This window comes from Sinocyclocheilus rhinocerous, unplaced genomic scaffold (assembly GCF_001515625.1).
Source record: "Sinocyclocheilus rhinocerous isolate Xijiao unplaced genomic scaffold, SAMN03320098_v1.1 scaffold892, whole genome shotgun sequence".
In the NCBI taxonomy this organism is placed as follows: domain Eukaryota; kingdom Metazoa; phylum Chordata; class Actinopteri; order Cypriniformes; family Cyprinidae; genus Sinocyclocheilus; species Sinocyclocheilus rhinocerous.
Genome location: NW_015642825.1, coordinates 930,086 through 948,487, shown reverse-complemented (window position 1 = coordinate 948,487; position 18,402 = coordinate 930,086). Strand labels below are relative to the sequence as shown.

At 39.5% G+C, this 18,402-nt stretch overlaps 1 protein-coding gene across 1 annotated transcript in view; it reads left to right on the top strand.

Moving 5' to 3' along the window:
* The window catches only part of LOC107756681 (slit homolog 3 protein-like), a 175,540-nt gene that overhangs the window by 143,260 nt on the left and 13,878 nt on the right, over nucleotides 1–18,402 (top strand). Inside the window, exons 19-30 of the mRNA XM_016573881.1 lie at nucleotides 1,616–1,751; nucleotides 2,493–2,561; nucleotides 3,626–3,697; nucleotides 3,882–3,953; nucleotides 5,901–5,972; nucleotides 6,527–6,690; nucleotides 7,745–7,869; nucleotides 9,379–9,476; nucleotides 11,537–11,676; nucleotides 14,145–14,238; nucleotides 15,128–15,265; nucleotides 17,316–17,550. Of these exons, the coding sequence (XP_016429367.1) occupies nucleotides 1,616–1,751; nucleotides 2,493–2,561; nucleotides 3,626–3,697; nucleotides 3,882–3,953; nucleotides 5,901–5,972; nucleotides 6,527–6,690; nucleotides 7,745–7,869; nucleotides 9,379–9,476; nucleotides 11,537–11,676; nucleotides 14,145–14,238; nucleotides 15,128–15,265; nucleotides 17,316–17,550 (1,415 nt within the window). The remainder of the gene's footprint in view (nucleotides 1–1,615; nucleotides 1,752–2,492; nucleotides 2,562–3,625; nucleotides 3,698–3,881; nucleotides 3,954–5,900; nucleotides 5,973–6,526; nucleotides 6,691–7,744; nucleotides 7,870–9,378; nucleotides 9,477–11,536; nucleotides 11,677–14,144; nucleotides 14,239–15,127; nucleotides 15,266–17,315; nucleotides 17,551–18,402) is intronic.

Here is an 18,402-nt window from a genome sequence, read left to right as displayed (position 1 = left end):
TGGAGCTCAACTAGAGTGACCATCAGCTTCTTGGTCACCAGTCTAGACAAAGCCCTTCTCCATTAGTTGCTCAGTTTGGCCAGGAGGCCAGCTCTAGGAAGTTCTAGCAAAATGAAGGGGTATGAATACATTCGCAAGGCACTGTATATATATATAATGCTGATTCTCTTTCATACTCTTCTACTCCTTTATGTCCACACTGGCCTTTTAAGCAGTTCCTCATGAACCAGAGTTGCACCGTCAGGACACTGAACAAGGGTTTGCAGACCTCAGCTAGTATTTGCTCTGTAGCCTGTGCCATCCACACCACATCCATCTCCAGTTCCCATGAAATCATGCTGCTTAGATCAGGCCGCTGAATCGGCTACTTCCAGACCGAGGCACTCTCCATCTCCCATCTCCTTGGATTTCCCATACCTTCATCCCCCTCTCCCTGCTTCTCAGCGTCAGAGTAAATCACACCCGTCCAGCTTCCCACAAGGCCGTACTGAGAGGGCAGCATGAGGACAAATTTTCATGAGGCCTAAACATTATCTTCTCCAACTCTGGTTTTTATAGGGAAGAACTTGTGTCCATAAAGAGGGGGAAAAACAGAACCTCTCGAGACCGACATAAAGTTTAACAGAGAAAAAGAAACTGCGGTTTGGCTTCTGTCTGGCTGGGGTCCTGTGTTTCAGAAGGCCTCCCTGTCAAAGCTATGGTAGAAACAGCTCTTTTGCTGCTTCAGGGAATATCGTGTTAAGCGAGCCTGCTCAGCTGTAGATGGGCGAAGCACTTTGAAATAAAGAGGTTCAAAGTGAGAGAAATCGCCCTGGCTCGAGGTCCATTAGTTAGAAGAAGCTGTCTGTCAGGGCTCATGTGTTGTTATTCCGTTCATTTCTTCCTCCTTGAGTGGGGCTCCAAAAAACTCACCACCACAACATCCAGCTATTTCAGTGCTCTGCAAGTACAGTTAGAAAGTCTGTTAACAAAGTCAAGCTAAATTGATTTACGGGAAGATATTTTTGGTCGTTTGAAAGAGTCCAGTCATTGTAAAACTAGCCCACAGCCCCTTTGGCTCTTCTACGTTTGCAGGCACATCCAGATCCAGCGTTCTCCTTCCAGACTCGGTCTGTGTGTTATTGTTGGAGCATATCTCAGTCTCCATTACCTCCCATTAATGGCTTAATTCGCTGTTTCTTTTTAATCTACAGGGCAATTCAGCCTTTTACAGATAGCATCTTACAGAGCTTGGATGAAAGCAGCTCGGGAGGAGGCTACAAGTATCGCTTGCAGGAAATGTGGAGCAAGCGAGGCCAAAAGCAATATTTAGCTGCTGATTTTAAACTCCTGTGCACTGTATCACTTATTATGAGCAAGTGTGCGCTGTAATAATGATACCCATGTTTGGAGACCCACATTCCTGAGAAAGGGCCATTTTCAGAGAGGGTGCAATGCAATTCGGTGCACGCAGCACCTGTGCGCTTTCATCCGCTCTCTCTCTTTTTCTCCATCCTCCATTATTTCCTTTTAAAGAATTGATGAGTTTCTATATTAGATCTGTTAGCAGCACATATTACGTTTTTCTCTTGCATGATGTAAAGGAGCATAAAATATGCATATCTTTCTCTCTCAGGTACGGAAGAGAATGTCTGTCTGCCGTCGGCACCTCGCTGTCCCGATTCTTGCTCATGCTCGGACACAGTGGTGCGCTGTAGTAACCGGGGGCTGCGTTTGCTGCCTAAGGGTATCCCTAAAGATACAACTGAAGTGTGAGTTTCTCCTTCCAGCTCCTTCCTGTCATGTTTTCATCTTTTTCAGTTTAGTTCAGTGGCGGCTTCAAACCTTTTTCTGAGATTGATTCTGAGATGGGTCACTCTGATTGTATGAGGGTCAGTGAGTTGTTGCACAGTTAAGGTGTCAGTCATAATCTATGGAACCAATCAGATGAAGAGTGAGCATAGCGCCTTCATAGAACTGCTGACACTGCCGTTTAAACTCGATAAGAGCGGCTCATACTCATACTTAGAGAAAAGGGATAGATGGAGAGACAGGGAAGCAATAGAACAAGATGACAGTGACTAAGAGAAGAAAAGAAATGCAAACAAGTGACAAGGAGAGACTGATGTAACAAGCGGTTTTAATGGCGAGTGTGGTGAACAGAAATATCCTGCCTTGACGCTGTCGGTTTTTCAGCAGAAGGACAGTAATTGTTCTTGGGTTGTACAGGAAAACTCCAGCAGGATTGACCTCTTCTCCTGTGTCGTAGTTTTGAAGACAATACCAAGAGTAAATTTTGTAGATAAGCAATCCCAGCAGCTACACTAGACAGCAAGGCAGCTCACTGTAACTCCTCTACATCTAGAGCCGCTTTGTGGTAATAAGTCTATTTCTTCCAATGTAAAATTGATTTTTAAGCATGAAATGAAATTTAAAATGAATCTGGTTTTACTTTGTAGCTCGTTTGAGGATTGTAAACTTGCCTGTTAACAGGATTTTTCTTACCGTTTCAGATACTTGGAAGGAAACCTCCTCACCTCCGTGCCCAAAGAGCTTGCTAGTCTGAAACAACTGACACTGCTGTATGTATTTCTCCACTTTTCATTGAATTTATTCATTTGCCACACACTATTATCCAAAAGGACCCACTATGCATTTAATGCCTTCATTTGTATGTTTATTTTAAGTATACAGAATTATTTGTATTTCCAAAGCTGCAGGAATTGTTACGTTTTAGGAAATCTGAGCTATCGTCTCACATTGTAAATAATATTAATAATAATAAAGAGTTTGTAATTTTTACAGAAAAAAAACGGTAAAAATGCTACAGTAAAAACCTGTTAATTGTTTTAACTGTAAGTTACCTTAACATATGGTGAAGAATTGTAAATGGTTTAAAATTACATGTTATGAAATTTAACTGTAAAATTAAAATGTCAAAATAACTAAAATACTATAAAATTAAACTGTCAAATTACTGTAAAAGCTATGAATTACTGTGTAGTTTACGGTTAAAAACATGAAAAACGACTTTCCCAGTAGTCTCTGTGTGACACATACCAGTTTTGTGTTTTATTTAAATAATTTTATGATTACGTTTATTGCATTTTTTAGTGTCTTGCGCATTACCCTGATGCTGGGTTTGTGTGTGTGTGTGTGATTGTGAGCATATGCACCGTTTATATATGAAAATCAGCCATATTTTATAGACAGGCCACTTATGATGAACTCATCATGTGACTTTGTATTGGCATGTGTACTTAGATGGCAATTATCAGTACATTTTTTAAGGTATACAAAGCATTTTTTGGTGCTTTAAGTATATTGCTATAACATTCAACCTTTTAAGGAAATATAATAAGTTGTAAAATATGCCAACATGCCATCCCATAATCCCTCAAATATTATAACCGAGTGAGTTTCTGGCAAACACAACTGCCTTTTTGTTTTTGCAGTGTACGGTTCAGTTTTTATGCATGTTTGAAGTCATTAGTTAATAACCTTTATTTAACCAGGATGAAGTAACTGCGATTAAATCTCTTTTCTAAGAGTAAACCCGGCTTTGAATTGTGAAGGCATGTTGTAGACATTCTTCTGAGGGTGTGTAATTGAATCTGCTGTGTGTTTGTGTGTGTTTCCTCTGCAGAGACCTCAGTAATAACAGCATCAGTCTTCTTGCCCCTCTCACCTTCAGCAACATGACGCAGCTCGCCACCCTGTAAGTTTACACCATCATCCAACAATCAGACACAGTTTCTGTGTCCACATATGAGTTTGTCAGTGCCGTCATGTGAACTTGATCACTGCTGCCAAAAATTTGGGCAGAAATGTTGACATTAAATGACTGTTTCACTGTCTTTGTCTCTGTGTCTCACTCATATTCGCTCTCTCTTTCTCTGCAGTATCCTGAGCTATAATCAAATTCGCTGTGTCCCGGTTCATGCATTTGATGGCTTGCGTTCTCTCCGCCTGCTGTAAGACTCCCTTTTGTTTTTTACCTGATGAACCAACGATCTGCTGCATATTTACATCAATCTCTCTCTCTCTCACCCACACACACACATACAAACACACACACACACACACACACTCCCCATGCACCACAACACCTGCCTTATGAGCTTAACTTCGGGAGATTACTGCCTGAACAAAGCTGCTTTAGAACAGCACATTCACAGCATAAGCAAGTTCTGAAGGAACAAAGCAATAGATTTTAAGAGCACTTAAAGTCCTGTGGGTACATTTTTTTTCTTTTGGTTATATGAAAGTCACATTAAAATGGTCTTGGAAACTTTTTACCATGCCTAGATGATTTATTTTTGTTGCTTACCAGACTACTTACAGACTCAAACTCAAAACCACACTGTAAAAATATTTTTTGAAGCTGTAAATTAAAACAAAGATTATTGGATATCAGTTCCCCTTCAGGAACTCGAGCTGCGTCGAGATCGCTTTGGGAACGCCCTTGCGTGACCGCGTTCTGAAGCACGTGTCAAATCCGTCCAATGGAGCAGCGAGACGTCACGAGCAGGGTGACGTAAGCACCAGAAAGCATAGGTTGTTGAGACTATACTCCAGTCCAGAGCTCCCGCCACTAGGAAACAGTACGCCTTGAAGTGGAAACTTTTCGCTTCATGGTGCGGACAACGACTGCAGGACCCAGTCAACTGCCCAATTGGTACAGTTCTGGAGTTTCTGCAGGAGCGATTCTCCGCAGGGTTATCTCCCTCCACTCTGAAGGTATACGTGGGCGGCCTTAGCTGCTTACCACGCCCTTCTGGGTGGTCAGTTATTGGGAAGACACCCACTTGTCACTCGTTTCCTCCGTGGCACCCTGAGGCTGAGGCCGGTACAGCGCACCAAGGTGCCCTCATGGGACCTGGCTGTGGTTCTGGAGGGCTTATCACCCTGCTCGTGACGTCTCGCTGCTCCATTGGACGGATTTGACACGTGCTTCAGAACGCGGTCACGCAAGGGCGTTCCCAAAGCGATCTCGACGCAGCGTCTCGTTCCCTCGGGGGAACCATGGTTATATACGTAACCTAGAGACGTTTTTCTGCTTCAAAATTTAGTTTAATTAATTTGCTGTTTCTTTGTAAGTATTTCTACACCAATTTTTTCATTGTACGAAAATCTATTAAAATATTAATTTTGCTATGAACATTTAAAAGTATAATACTCTAAAACAAAGTGCAAAATAAACATGAATCATGTCAATATTTATTATGTGACAATTATAGTACCGTTCAAAAGTTTGGAAATTGTTTTTGGAAACCGTGATACTTTTTATGTTTCTTAGAACAGAGAAAAAAACAGCATTCGAAACCGATGTCTTTTGTCAGATTTGATCATTTTAATAAAAAATGTTTGTTTGAAATGTCTGTTTAATACAAATGAAGTTTGAAATGTGTGACTATAGTTGAAGAGACACCCTTAGATATCTGTCTGCATTAAGCTGGATACGTTATCAACACCCTGTGTGCACAGATACCGTAAACAGACCAAAGGACGCCCACCTTATTCCGGCCTCTTTAAGCTTAGTCTGCCAGGCAGTCATCATTGTCACTTTTTAATTTCCCAGAATGCCCCAGGGCCAGCGCTGACGTGGCCTCAAGGGCCTGTAGCTGTCCAATCATGTTCTCAGGTTGCGGTCTGAGTGTATATGTGTGGGTCGAGCGGCCCAAAATAGAACAGGAGAAATTATTAAACAGGACTGACACAGCATACAATGAAATCTCAATGCAAATCTGCCGTTCCCACCGGTGCCTCACTAAACGGCAGCGGTTTTCTATAATCTGCACTAAATGCCGTGAATGACCCTTTCTTTCTCTCTCTCGCTCCGTTTATAGTGTGGAAAACAATGAAACCAACTCCCAGAGCTCCATGACTTTTTTCATTTCCTTTTCATTCTTCTCTTTCAGAACCCTCCACGGAAATGACCTTTCAACTATTCCTGAGGGAGCCTTCAGCCACTTGACATCTCTGTCTCATCTGTAAGTGTGTGTGTGTGTGTGTGTGTGTGTGTGTGTGTGTGTAAAAGCATGCTCCCTCTGCCTCTATTAATGATGGACTCCCAGTCTTAACCTTAGAGACCAACTCAGGTCTTTAGACTCGATGTAAGTTTTACCTCATTACCGGGTGCAACCTAGAGAGAGTGCAGCCTTGTGCTCTGCGCTCGGAGACCGAGCCCCACAGGAAATCTTTGTAAATTTTATTACAGCTAAAAGGCATCTATTATGGAGGCTTATGGTGGTGGTGTGTTTTTTCCTCTCCGGCTGTAGTTCCTCTTGCCGGTTTGGAGCGAGGCTACTGTAGCTCCTTGTTTCCTCATTGAAAAGAACTGTCGGAGAAAAATCCCCATTGAGGAATAAAGGGCCTGTTGAATTGAAGGAAGTGCAATTGGGATGTTTGTAGTAACCGAAGAAGTTGGCTTTGTAAGGAAGAGTTGTATTCACAAGGAAAAATCCACTTGGCCAATGAATCATGCTGATATTCTAATGCATTTATCCTTTCAAACAAAGTTTAACACCCGGTTCGTGTGATCCAGGGCTCTGGGTGCAAACCCCCTGTACTGTGACTGCGAGCTGCGCTGGTTGTCTCAGTGGGTGAAGGCTGGGTTTAAAGAGCCTGGCATCGCCCGCTGCACTGGACCACCCGACATGGCAGACCGCCTGCTGCTTACCACCCCTCTCAGTCAATTCCAGTGCAAGGGTAAGTCTGTCTTCTTTTCTGCTGGTTAACACATCTGCTCCAGAAACATTGAGCCGTGGTGCTCGTATGGCAAACACAACATTTAAATTTGGTCTGCACCATGTCCTGATTCAATTTACGCTCTCTTTCTCTCCCTAAATAATATTGTCAACGTCCAAAAACTAAGCGTGAGAGCAGTGATGCTGAGCCTCTTCACTCTCAAAAAACTCTCAGTAGCCTATGTTACCAAAGCTAAAAGGTACATCTTTGTACCTTCTTTACCCCTAAATGGTACATACTAGTACATAAAATGAACGTATTGGTACCTTTTCAAAGGGTACCACCCCAGTTTACTACCTTTTTTCTGAGTGTTTAAGTTTGCAATGGCAATATTTCAGAATGAAACAAGATATTTGAGGAGAGAAAAAACTGTAGGGTATGAATTGATTTGATTTGATCAGAATTTATTGGATCATTAAAAGTGGACATTACATACCAGAATGGAGTCAGGTTGAAAGATAAGGGTTGAAAAATATTGTTAACTACAACTAAAAAAAAAAAAAAAAAAAAAAGTTTTCAGTAACTGAAATAAAGCTGAATTAAAATAAATAAAATATAAATATTAGATGAAAAACTTTAAAAATGAAAAATAGAAATGCTGCCTTTGCAACTAACTGAAAAAAGTACTAAATACCTAAAACTGAATTGAATAGAAATATTTAAGAAAATCTAATAAAATGACAAAAGCACATAACAAAATTATTAAAACTTAAATTAAAGTGAAAACTTGAAAATAAAAGCTAATGCAAAATAATAAATACACACTTAATAGAACATAAATAATACAAAAATAACAGTGTTTCAGAGGCAGAGACAAGTTATTATATTTTGATAAAAGGTAATTCTGCTTTTTCGATTTTTTTCTAATAATAACATGCACAGATAAAGTTTTACAAGGAAATATGGTCGGGTTTGTTTCATGTTGACCTTAATGTCACCTCCACTCCCTTTTATTTCCTGTTCCCTTTCTCGTCCACACATTTATGCTTCACATGTTGTGTTGTGTGTCTTTCAGGTCCAGCAGATTTGAATCTGATGTCCAAGTGCGCCCCCTGTCGGGCGAGTCCCTGTCAGAACAACGGCACATGTGTGAGTGATGTCATGGGCTCCTACCACTGCACCTGCCCTTTTGGCTACAAGGTGAGTGAACATCCACCGCCCCACATACATCCTCGGGCAGCGTGCACGCGTGTACGGAATACTCCTATGAGTTATGTGCATCATTACATGCATGAGAGCCTCATCATCCATCTTCCCGAGCTGAACTCGCTGGATCTGAAGTTTCTTGATTATTTCCTATTGTACTCAGGCAGGCATTGTTTGTGTAGTGGATACATACTCAGTGGTGCGACCTTGGTGGTGAGGTCTTGGGCTGATGGCAAATGTATTGCAAGAGATGTGAAGAATGTGAGCTGCTCTTCAAAAGCAATTTATTCAAAGACAAGCAGCTATGAGAAATGATAAGTGTGACCAGGCGGTAACGTACAAACATGTAAATTATGCGGCATCAGTAGCAGTTCACTTCCGTGAGTTTGAACAGATTGCTTTTATAAACATAAACCAAACTTTAGACCATCATTCCAAGCAGACTGGGTTGCAGATTGCTGATGCACATCGAAAAAAAACCTTCAAAAAACCAAACGAACCAAAGTTTGATATCAAACAGACTCGGTTTCACACAAAAAGTGGTTTACGAATGTGTGTGCGTGTCCTGGATGCAGCGTGCAATCATTACCCTTTTGTTTGGTTATGGGATTCCTGTCAGTGTTGTTCTGTTGAAGAACAGATAAGAGCTTAACCCTTCGCCCTCTACAAGACAGAACCAGTGAGCTGTCTTTTAATTAAAACCGCAGCTCTCAAGGTCAGTTGCAGGTGCGCGTCTGTCCTCGAAATAAGTGAAGATTAATTAGAATGTTCTAGAGTACTGAATTAAGTTAAACATGGGAAGAGAGAAAGAGAAAAAACAGAGGGACCGAGAGAAAGAAAACAGACATATGGACCCTTTGAGGAGAGCAGAGGAAACAGGCATATCAGTGGCAAGAGCCTTTGTCTGGAATTGAAATGGAGAGTGTTAGTCACGGAGTTACAGCCCCGGAGTGTAAAAGGATCAGGACACAACATACATCTTCCATAAACCATGATATTAAACTAAACTCAGCTCTGGGCCTGGATATAGAACTAGTAAACAAACAAGATTTTTACATTTGCTGAGGAAAATGTGAGTGGTGCTTGTCTGTGCAAAACTAACCACCACAATGCTGCAGGATAGGCTATGCAGGTAATATGTTCTGAGTGTTTTATGTTGCTATGTGGTTGCTAGGGTGTTCTGGATGGTAGTTAAAAGTTAAGGGATTAAAACGGATTCCTAATTATAAGTATGAGCAACAATAATAACCATAGAAAGCACCGCTAATCATTGGCTTTAATGTCCACTCCTTAACCCTGTTTGAAAGGTAAACATTTAAGTTGACATTTTACTCAGAACTCATTATGTAATACTGTAGATGATGGCTTTTAATTGCTTTAACCTCTTCACCTTTGAAATTGTCCATCTGATTGTGACCTTTGTCCCAGTATGTAGGGTCAGACATGTTAAAACCTGAGCTCGCTCTTACTTCGTCCATGCTCACAGGCTTATTCTTTCCTCAGGGTCGTAACTGTGAGATTCCCATTAACGCCTGCATCAGCCTGCCGTGTGTTAATGGAGGCACGTGCCACCTCACACCTGGACTGGACGGGCACTACAGGTACATCCAGACCTGTACAAATTATATTCTGTCAGCTATCGAATAGCTGTGAAGTTGTTGGACCTGTGGCTTGAAATGTTGAATTGTTTTTTTTTTTTGGTGCTCATGCTGGCAACATAAATCTGAATGTAGCCTGCACAGTGTTTCCACTATCACTATGAATACAAGTGTCAAAAAGGATATAAATAAGATTTAAAAACTGAAATATTTTAATTTGAAAGTTCTGTGTTACAGTGCACATCTGGACAAAATCTGTGTATTAAAAATTCAAAGCTTGTAACACCCCTGGACATCTGAAAGAAGCAAGAGACAGGCAGATTGTTGTAATGGCACAATACATGTCCCCTGTGTCCTATAAATCTCCCAACAACTTTGGTAATGTCACATTAGGCCTCTATTCAATTTTTGCAGGGCAGCCGCTTCACATCCAGCAGGAACAGAGTTGCACAATGACTTTACAAAAAACAGCAAATGAGCCCAGAGATTTGTGTGTTTTTATGTGTCTGGGGGTGGAATATATCGGTTGCTGGCGTAGCTCCTGAGAGTTAGCAGCCAGTGGGCAGGGACTGGGTGGAAGGGTACAGATGGGTGTGGGTTCTGCTAAACAGTGAGATAAGTTTTACTGCTATTGCTCAACAAGTCACCATGGAGATGGAGGTTTATCAAACACTGAGCCTCAGTCACTGATGGATCTGACCTACAAGACTAATGGATAGCAACAGAAAGGCAAAACAACAGAGAAAAATGCAAATATTAGGGGCTGCTTGGAATTTCAGCAGGTAATTTGCAGTGATATAATTGAGAACAGCTCATTTGAGTCCCAGTGAAGATCGAGACCAGAACAGGTTCGAGTTTGAGTCAAGAGAGAAACCAGAAGAGATAGAGTCTGAGTCAAGACCAAGACCAGAAGACATCGAGTCTGAGTCAAGACTGAGACCAGAAGAGGATCAAGTTTGAGTCAAGACTGAGATCAGAAGAGATTTGAGTCTGAGTCAAGACCGAGACCAGAAGAAATCAAGTTTGAGTCAAGACTGAGATCAGAAGAGGGTCGAGTCTGAGGTCAAAACCAAGACTAGAAGACATTGAGTCTGAGTCAAGACTGAGACCAGAAGAGCATCAGGTTCAGGTTAAGACTGAGATTAGAAGAGAGTCGGGTCTGAGTCAAGACCGATTCCAGAAGTGGGCTGAGTCTGATTTAAAGTAGAGACCAGATAAGGGTCGAGTCTGAGTCAAGACTGAGACCAGAAGAAATCATGTCTGAGTCAAAACCAAGATCAAAAGAGGGTTGAGTCTGATTCAAGACCAAGACCAGAAGAGGGTCAAGTCTGAGTCAAAACGGAGACCAGAAGAGGGTTGAGTCTAATTTAGGACCGAGGCCAGAAAATAGTCGAGTCTGAGTCAAGACAGTGTCTTCATGCTCCCAACAAGAGAAGACCAATACAATGAAAATATGCTTTTGAACTCAGACTCAAGGACCAAGACCATGAAAATGTAGTTGTGGACCATCAAAATATGATCTTAGACTCATATTCGAGGACCAAGACCTTGAAAATATGGGCTTTGACTAAACTTTTTGACTCATCTACTCGTAATCATATTGCTTGATTTTGGTGGAACGAAATTAGATGTTTAGCAGAATGTTCAGTCTGTTCTTTTCCTCAAAGAAAGTGTATTTGGAAAAAAAAGTGAGTTCAAATTTACTCACTGAAGATCTTCTTACAAAATCCTGATATTCTCAATAAACAAGGGCTTATAGAGTGTTATAAATAAATATCTTGTTTTGTGTTCATGCCAACATTATCATTTGTGACTGAACTATCCCTGTAATGTGTTCAGTACATGTTAAAACCAGAACTCTGTGTTCCTGTTGGCTGTGAGCAGTGCACTAATGAAGGATGTTGGGTTGACATTTAAAGACCAAACAATGAGACATGAATGGCAACAAATGACACTGTTCAGGCTGCAGACCCAACAGAGCTAAATCACTGAAACCCACGCGTTTCCTTTTGTTGTAACATTTGAAGTATCGATCGTTGTCCTGTGCCTTCCCATTCCTCTAGCTGTGTGTGTCCGCCTGAGTACGAGGGCCAACAGTGTGAGCTGAATCCTGATGACTGTGAAGACAATGACTGTGAGAATAACTCCACCTGTGTGGACGGCATCAACAACTACACCTGTGTCTGCCCTCCGAACTACAGAGGTACCAGTTAAACCTCATTAAACCAGCCTGTAAACACATTCAGACTGTTTCAGACTCTTTGTTACCATTTTCTTAGTCATATTGCCCTATTTGTCTGTCTCAGTCTTACCGCAATGAGGCCATTTCACTGGCAAGACTGTGCCAATTGCATTTATATCCTCCAGCCACAACTGAGGTGGCTAAGAAAACATTAAGAAACCAAAATAATATGCATGTTAAGACTGGTAGTGGGCAGTTTTACTAAACAAACCAGCTTTTGACAGAAGTCCTGACTAGGCAGATTTAAAGTCCAGCTGTTGTTAAAACTGTCTGTTTATTTCCACTTCAGATCTGCCAAATGCCGTCCAGTGGCACCACTGCTCTTGTTCTCTCTTCTTTTCCTCAAAATAGGAAGTGCAACTGCTCCTAGCTGGCCCTGTCATTATAATGGCATTCCTCTTTGCCGCCTCCCTTGGAGCGGGTGCAGTTGGTACTTGCTGCGGTATAAGCCTGGCCACATCCTTAAGCTTGTAGGGCACACACAGCTGTCCGGTTAAAGAGCACAGTCTTAAAAACTGAGTTTTAAACCTAGCAAGAGAGAAATGTAATTGCTCAGAGGTTAATGGAGTTCTCAGTAATGTTTCATGAAAGTATCAACTTTGGCTCAGGGGTTTCCCCTAAAAGAGGAATTAAAATAGGAATAGAAACTAGGGGGGATGCTTTTTTACTGAAGTCTTTTAAAGCTAGAGTCTCTATTTGCTCTGATATTTCACAAAAATCTAATTTGTGATTTTTCTTGCATACAGAAAGTATGCAGTGCTCATCTTATTCTCTCTATTTCACTGTCATCTGTACCAGACTGGCTATAGATCAGACTCTCAACAGAGAATATATTTTTCATTAGTTCAAATAAAAGTATGTAATTATGTGGGTGAAATGAAAGGGGAGAAGGAAGGTTGAAGATTTAATATTCTGATGATGTTTTCTCTCCTGTTTTAACATTGTGCCCATGGGCATTGTGGGACTTTTATATTTTACATTTACATTGGGACTTATACTACCGTTCAAAAGTTTGGGGTTGGTAAGATTTTTTTCTTTTTGAAAGAAATTAATACACTACCTTTCAAAAGTATTTTTTTTTTATTTATTTTTTTTATAGAAATCAATACTTTTATTCAGCAGGAATGCGTTAAATTGATCAAAAGTGACAGTGAAGACATTTATAATGTTACAAAAGATTTCTGTTTCAAATAAATTCTGTTCTTTTTCAGCATATTAGAATGATTTCTGAAGGATCATGCGACACTGAAAACTGAAGAAATGGCTGCTAAAAAATTCAGCTTTGCCATCGCAGAAATAAATTACATTTTAATATATATTCAAATAGGCATATTTTGCTATTTTAATTATTTGTAATAATATTTCACAACTTTGCCATTTTACTGTATTTTTGATCAAATACATACCATCTTCTTTTGAAAGCATTAAAAAAATCATACAAACCCCAAACTTTGTAACAGTAGTGCAAGTTAGCATACCGACAGAAATGTTCCAAAAGGCCATTATGCCCCAAACAAGGAAAGGCAATGTGTTTCAGTCCTTGTTTAATGTTGAATCCTCACAAATGACACTTTGCCAAAGGTCAAATCTTATAAAGATTCATTCCTTCTCCATTGTCATTATATTTCTGTATCTCAGTTTGTGTTTTAACAACTGAGGATTGTTCTGTATTAACATCAGTCAGTACAAATCTTACCACCAACATCCAGATTTGATTTAAAAACTCTTTGCCAGACTCCAGCCTGTGAGGTGCATGCAGGAAACATCAACTGTAGACACCTACTGCACTGATTCCCTGAAGAACACATACAGTTGCTGCAGAAAGAGTCTAGAGGAAATTGGCCTGGCAGCAGACCACCTAAACACCGTCTCAAGGGCCAGAGCACGGAGAGGGTACATCTGTTTCTGAGCTGCTGCTGTGCCATGCAACTAGCAACACCAGCGCAAGTGTGCTGGACAGGAAATGCTAGGAATCTGGATGAATGAGTGCACGGATGTGGAGGTTGGTTTAGACCCAATACGGCCTGTTGCAGGGCGGGACGTCCTACAGCAGGTGGACAAGAACAGGGAATTTATTGAAGGTTCTGGTTGGCAGTGATTTAGTGCCTTCGAATGGACCCTGCTGAGCTGTGTGCTCTAGAATGACTTTGCCATCACACAAAGATGTTTTCAGTTGAGCCTGGAGGAGAAAAAGCCTCACAGTCTAAATGCTGGCAGATGGTGTGAGGGGCGAAAACACCTCGAGGAGAGTCATGACACACATATGCCGTATGTTCAGTCAAAGAGTTCCTTTAGCCACACAACTGTGAGCTTCACCCGTAGACAGCAGAGGCCCTGAGTGTTTCAGTATGCGATAAACCTCCGGACGCTAGGAGAGGGCAACTGTTAGAGTCATTTGTTCCTTTTTTTTTTCTTTGTGTGTCTCTTAGGGGATCTGTGTGAGGAGGTGATTGACCCCTGTCTGCCCGGGTTTGACCTCTGCCAACACGACTCCAAGTGTGTTCTCCTCAGTAAGGGCTACAGGTGAGTGTTTGAGCTCCTCTGCTCAGAACTTCACAGGAAAGATTGCGTGACCTGCCTGTGCTGCCTGTAATAGTTCAACAGTCGGCTTCCAAAAGTAAAAACTCCATTCATTTTCTCCATAAGGAAAGTGATTTTTAACAATAAACTGATAAAGCATTAAAGACAGACTAGTTGTGAGCTCTGAGGATGTATGATTTTCTTCAACCCAACTGTTTGCATTAATTCAACTTACTTTTAAATGAATTGTTTGATAGCAGAATTTGTGATGGAAAAACTACCCATGATGCTGTACAGAAAATTCCTCCAATCAGTGGTTGCAGCGTGCCAAAAGAGATCTTTAGCTCCGCCCACTCCCATTAAAAGCGCTGCGAATGACATAGTCGACTCTGTCTCCCTGCATTCTCAAAATAAATAAATAAATATATATACATCTCATTACTATGCAGATAACTATAAATTAAACTATAAATTAATAAATGATAAATTAATAGTTTATAGTTCTCCTTCATTTAAATTCATTTGGTAATGCTTTATGGAATTGTAGTTCTATCACTCACTAAGACTGAAAAGGACATAGTCTTGAAACTTTGTCTTTTTGTCCGATTTTCATATACTTATTATTTTATTACTTTTTTCATATACTTTTATACTTTCATATATTTGTTTGGTTCATGGCTTATAACGCTTAAACAAAGACCTTTTTTAAAATACTTATGGGAAAAATACTTCCAGAACCAATGTTGCTGAAAAACGGGGTGGGCACTACTGCACTCAGTGGTATGAAGTCTCATTATCACTACCAAATAGTTAGCAGTGTTTTTAACTAATGCTAGGACATCCTAGTCATTTTTTAGCATCTAAACTGTTGTGTTGTTGTTGTTTTCTTCAGGTGTGAATGTTTGCCGGGGTATGTTGGCCAGCACTGTGAGCAGGATTACAATGACTGTCTGGAGAACAAATGCCAGCATGGAGCAGAGTGTAATGACGCCATCAATGGATACACGTGTGTGTGCAAGGAGGGGTTCAGGTGAGACTCGTGCATTGTTCACACTCACACACGCGTGCATTTACTTATACAAATAAAGACATGCCGTAGAATTCTGTTGTTTCTGTTGTAAGTTAATTACTTTAAAACTACTAAAGACTAATCCAAACCTAAACCATACCTCTACTCCTAAACAAAAAAACATTTACTTTATTTATGAATCATTTAGAATTCGTATTATATTTCATGATAATAATATTATCCTAATATTTCAATAATATTATTATATAATAAATTAAATATTATTATAAAATGTATTTAAAATGTAAATATTTAAGTTGTATTATATTTTAAATAATAATAATAATAATACTTAAATATAAAATTTAAGTTTGAACCACTTAAACTCAGTGGTTTGAGTCTTACCTCTCAGATAGGTCCTTCAAGGTATCTTGGAGAACCTTTATTTGACCCTCTAACTCTAGCACTTTCTATTCTATTTTAATTCTACTTTATCTACATTTATTTTTTTATTAAAAAAAAAAATTATTCATATTTTTCTATTCTATTTTTTCTATTCTATCTACTTGTTTTTCTTTGTGTGTGTGTATATGTGTGTGTGTTTATGTATGTGTATAATATATATAATAACCGAGACTTGTCATTTGCACTTATATATTGTTGCTCTTTTGTTAGTTTTGACTGCTTTTATTGATAAAAGCGTCTGCTAAATGACTAAATGTAAATGTAAATGTAAAATATAAAAACTATAGATAAATATTGACCCTGCCATTTTTTAGATAAATCAGTCAATAAAGAAGTTATTAATCATTTACCCTTGTTTCCTCTTCAAAGTTATGTCTGCAAAAGTAAAAGTAGGTTAGAAATCACTCAAAAAGCATGTTCATACTTTTCTGATAACTAAGATACTTGCACACCTGTGTTCATTATGATTATGAAAGGCTTGATAAATGATGCAAACATATACACGCTTACACACACACCAAGCTTCTGTTGGTCCTTTGTTATATGATAGTGTGTAGTTAAATCTGACATGCACAGACGATGAATATCCATATGGCTAATTATAACAGCGTGTGTGTGTGCGTGTGTGGCATTGTACAGAAGAACAATAGCTCTCTCCCCAGCATCCCTCACTCCACTATGGCTACTAATTAAGGGCCTGATGGTGTCTTGAGCCCCGCATTAATCTGGTTTACCACCCATCCTGACACTCTATCAATATTCTAACACTGTCTTCATCTCTTGTGTGAATTAGATTTAAGAAAGAAAGTTAAAAGTGCTTGAAATAATATACTAGGCATGTGATGGTTTAAAATCTTCATGTTGCGATAATTGCTGAAGCTTTTATCGTGGTATATTATCACGATATTGAAATAAGTTGCAAAAAAAAAGTGTTGTTATACTATTACAGGTATAATAACTTTTTTTTCTTATAACAAAAAGAACTATACATTTTTGTGCATCGCTTTATTGTATATAAATGTTCAAAGTAAGCAAATATTTCAAACAGTTTAAAGTGCAAAAGAATTATAAAGTGCAATAGGTTTACAATAAGGTCTAATGCATTAACTAACATTATCAATGAGAAGTAGCTACATTTGTTACAGTGGTTATCTATTAATGTTACAGAAGAATGTTAACGTTAGTTAAAAAAATACAACTTGTTAGTATTCTTAAAATGCATTCTAAAAATCTGAAAAATTAATAATTATTTACAGTGTTTTGAAGTGACCACGATAACAATATCATGCATGTTCATTATTGTGTTATATCATATTACTGTATATTGGCACATGTCTATAAAATACTTAATATTCAAGAATGATTTCTGAAGGATCATGTGACACTGAAGACTGGAGGAATGATGCAGAAAATTCATGCATCACAGGAATAAATTACATTTAAATTCAAATGTGTTACTTTAAACTGTAATAATATTTCACAATATTATTTTTATTGTATTTTTCATCAAATAAATGCAGCCCGGGTGTGCATAAAAGACGTCTTTCAAAAACATTTTTAAAAATCCTAATAAGTAGTGTAAATGCCTTATGCTCTCTTCCCTTAGTGGGCTGTTCTGTGAGACACCTCCACCAATGATATTACTCCAGAAGACGAGTCCATGTGATCAGTCTTACTGTCAGAATGGAGCGCAGTGTCTGGTCGTAGAGGGAGAGCCTGTGTGCCAGTGTCCACCTGGCTCCAAGTGTCATAAAATGGTCACAGTGCACTTCCTCGGCAAAGATACCTATCTGGAGCTCTCAGGCGCCAAGATCCGACCACCCATGCACATATCCCTCCAGGTATGCCTGTAACCGCTTCCTGTAATGCTTAACAAAGGGTCCCAGATCAGTTTCTGTAATATAGACTTCACATATCACTAGCCTCAGGACAGTCTGCGTATCACCCGAACTCACATCTGCAGCCATGAGAAGCAATCTGCCTCTCTGTCTAGGTGTTTTTTCATCAGCAGTGCATGGTCTAAGCCAGCTTTGGCCTCTCTGACATTATGAGAATGTCACCTCTTGTCCACCTGCGTGAATAATTCTTCTCCTGTGGACATATATTTTGGTAATAGAGATTGAGCCGGCTGTTATCCGTTGCAATCAGGGGCCCTGCGTAACCGCTAGATCTGCTACAAATGATCCTATCTTCTCAACGTCGAGAGGGCACACTAATGTTAATTAAAGTAGGAGAAATTAAAAAGAGCTCAGTAGCTGTTTATCTCCTTGCGGACGTCAGCATCTCTCCGTTTCGGCTTCTCTTAACACACAAAGGCCTCTCTATCTGCAGATGTGCTAAGTAATGGTGCTTTCTAAACCAAGTGAGAATTTTTGGCAAGAAGAAAACATGGACATTTAGGTTTTAAAATGAAACCGTGCATCTCTATGATCAGTGAAGTTCAAACTGCAGTGTTACATGCTTGTTTATTCAAAAACTGGATTTTTTTTTTCATTCATCAGATGTCTAAAGTTCACAGGCCTTCCAGATAAGTGATGTCAAATTTCAGGAATTTTTCTAGATGTTTTAAAATGAATAAATTAATTAATTTACATTAATGCTGCAAAATGTGTGAAAGGATCCAAATACCATGTCCATAAAGTCTACTCTTTTTAGCATTAAAAATAAGCTTTAAAATGTTCAATTAGTACATT